Source organism: Emiliania huxleyi (genome assembly GCF_000372725.1).
Source record: "Emiliania huxleyi CCMP1516 unplaced genomic scaffold EMIHUscaffold_334, whole genome shotgun sequence".
Taxonomy (NCBI): domain Eukaryota; phylum Haptophyta; order Isochrysidales; family Noelaerhabdaceae; genus Emiliania; species Emiliania huxleyi.
The window spans coordinates 63,886-65,277 of record NW_005199487.1 but is presented as its reverse complement, the minus strand read 5'-3'; the positions used below and the strand labels follow the sequence as shown (position 1 = coordinate 65,277).

The following is a 1,392-nucleotide window of genomic DNA, read 5'->3' as shown; positions in this document are numbered from 1 at the left end:
GAGCCAAACGGCAGCCCGCTGCGCCGGCGCAGGCTCTCAAAGTGCGCCCTTTTGTTGCCCGTGTAGATCTCCTGGTACGCGACGAGGTCCGAAAGGCGGCGACTGGGGTCGCCCGGCACTTCAAACGCGTCGAGTAAAGTCCGCGCCCAGTCTCCCTGGTTTGTGCGCGAGGCCACCGCGATCTGCGTTCCCTCCCAACGATCGCACGTGTCAATCTCGTGCAGCGCCGCCGCCGCGGCAGGGAAGAGCTTGACGTCCCGGCCGGCGACAGGTGCTGCCTTGACCCTCCTCGCCACCTGGTACAGCTCTGGCGTCCAGAGAGTGTTGTCGAGATCGAAAACGATGAGCTTTGGCAGCGCGGCGCCGGCTGGGAGCCTCGCGGCCACCGGCGGCCGTGGCGCGAAGCTGATCGCTGACGGCGCGAGGAGCATTGCAGTCGGTCTACAGCGCCTCCACAGCGCGCGATACACAGAAGAGAAGCCTCCGCCAGGCCCGCGCACTTGAGCCGGCTTGTTCTGAGAAGAAAATAACGTGAAATATGGCGCTATGCGCTGGTCTGTGAGAGGTTGAGGTGCGAGCCCTGGAGGCCCTGGGGATGGGGGGAGACTACCCGCGGGCCTAGAAGGCCCGCGCGCAGGGGGGTGGGGCATTGAGACCGGTCATGAATGAGTGCGCGACACGCATATTGCGAGCAGCGTTGACCGTTGATGTTCTGCGCGTCGCCACAGACGGCGGCGCGCGAGAGCTGTTGCGAGTGGTGCTGGACGAAGCCCCGGGCGCTAAGCGAACGACGTGAGACGTTGGGGCTGGCTGCGAGGGTGCCGAGTCCTCGGCGCGGGGAGCGGCTCCCAGCTCCCCGTGCAGCGCCGCGGATAGCGAACCTCGAGCCGGTGGAGAAGACCGCGGTCGTGTCGGACTCGACCGGCGCCGATGCGGCGCCAGCAATTCGGGCGCGGCCGACTCGCTCCAGTTCGGCGCAGCTCGCCTTGGAGCCCACCGCGCTCTTAAATCGCCTCGAGACCATGCTCCTCGGCAACCATCCCGTCCCCGCACCCTCCAACGAGGTCAGCATCGTCGGCGAGGTCACCAACGGCATCATCATCGCCGCGAAAGCTGCCGTAAACACGCTCTTTTTGTCGCAGCGGCGCGGCGCGCTGATGGCTCTCCAGATAAAGAACCTGAAGAAGGCTGCGCTGGCGTACCTTGTGTGGGACCTACGCGGCGAGCTGGCGGGCGCGCGACTCGAGCAGGCGGTCGTGTACGGCAAGCGGCTCGAGACGCACGCGAGCGGCGTGGACAACGAGTTGGGAAAGTGCAAGCGGCGGCAGGCGGGCGCGGAGGCGCTTCTCGCTGTCGTTCCAGAAACGTTGCAGGACGTGCCGACGCCAGAGG

The 1,392-nt window shown here is 66.7% G+C and overlaps 2 protein-coding genes across 2 annotated transcripts in view; one reads left to right on the top strand and one right to left on the bottom strand.

The window, feature by feature from the left end:
* Positions 1 to 431, bottom strand: part of EMIHUDRAFT_241526 (hypothetical protein) — a gene marked incomplete at both ends in the record, with an annotated part of 918 nt that extends 487 nt beyond the window's left edge. The window contains one exon of the mRNA XM_005773569.1: positions 104 to 431. Coding sequence (XP_005773626.1) covers positions 104 to 431 — 328 coding nt within the window. The remainder of the gene's footprint in view (positions 1 to 103) is intronic.
* A 276-nt stretch (positions 432 to 707) lies between these two features.
* EMIHUDRAFT_241525 (hypothetical protein) overlaps positions 708 to 1,392 on the top strand; it is a gene marked incomplete at both ends in the record, with an annotated part of 997 nt that continues 312 nt past the window's right edge. The window contains one exon of the mRNA XM_005773568.1: positions 708 to 1,366. Within this exon, the coding sequence (XP_005773625.1) occupies positions 708 to 1,366 (659 nt within the window). The remainder of the gene's footprint in view (positions 1,367 to 1,392) is intronic.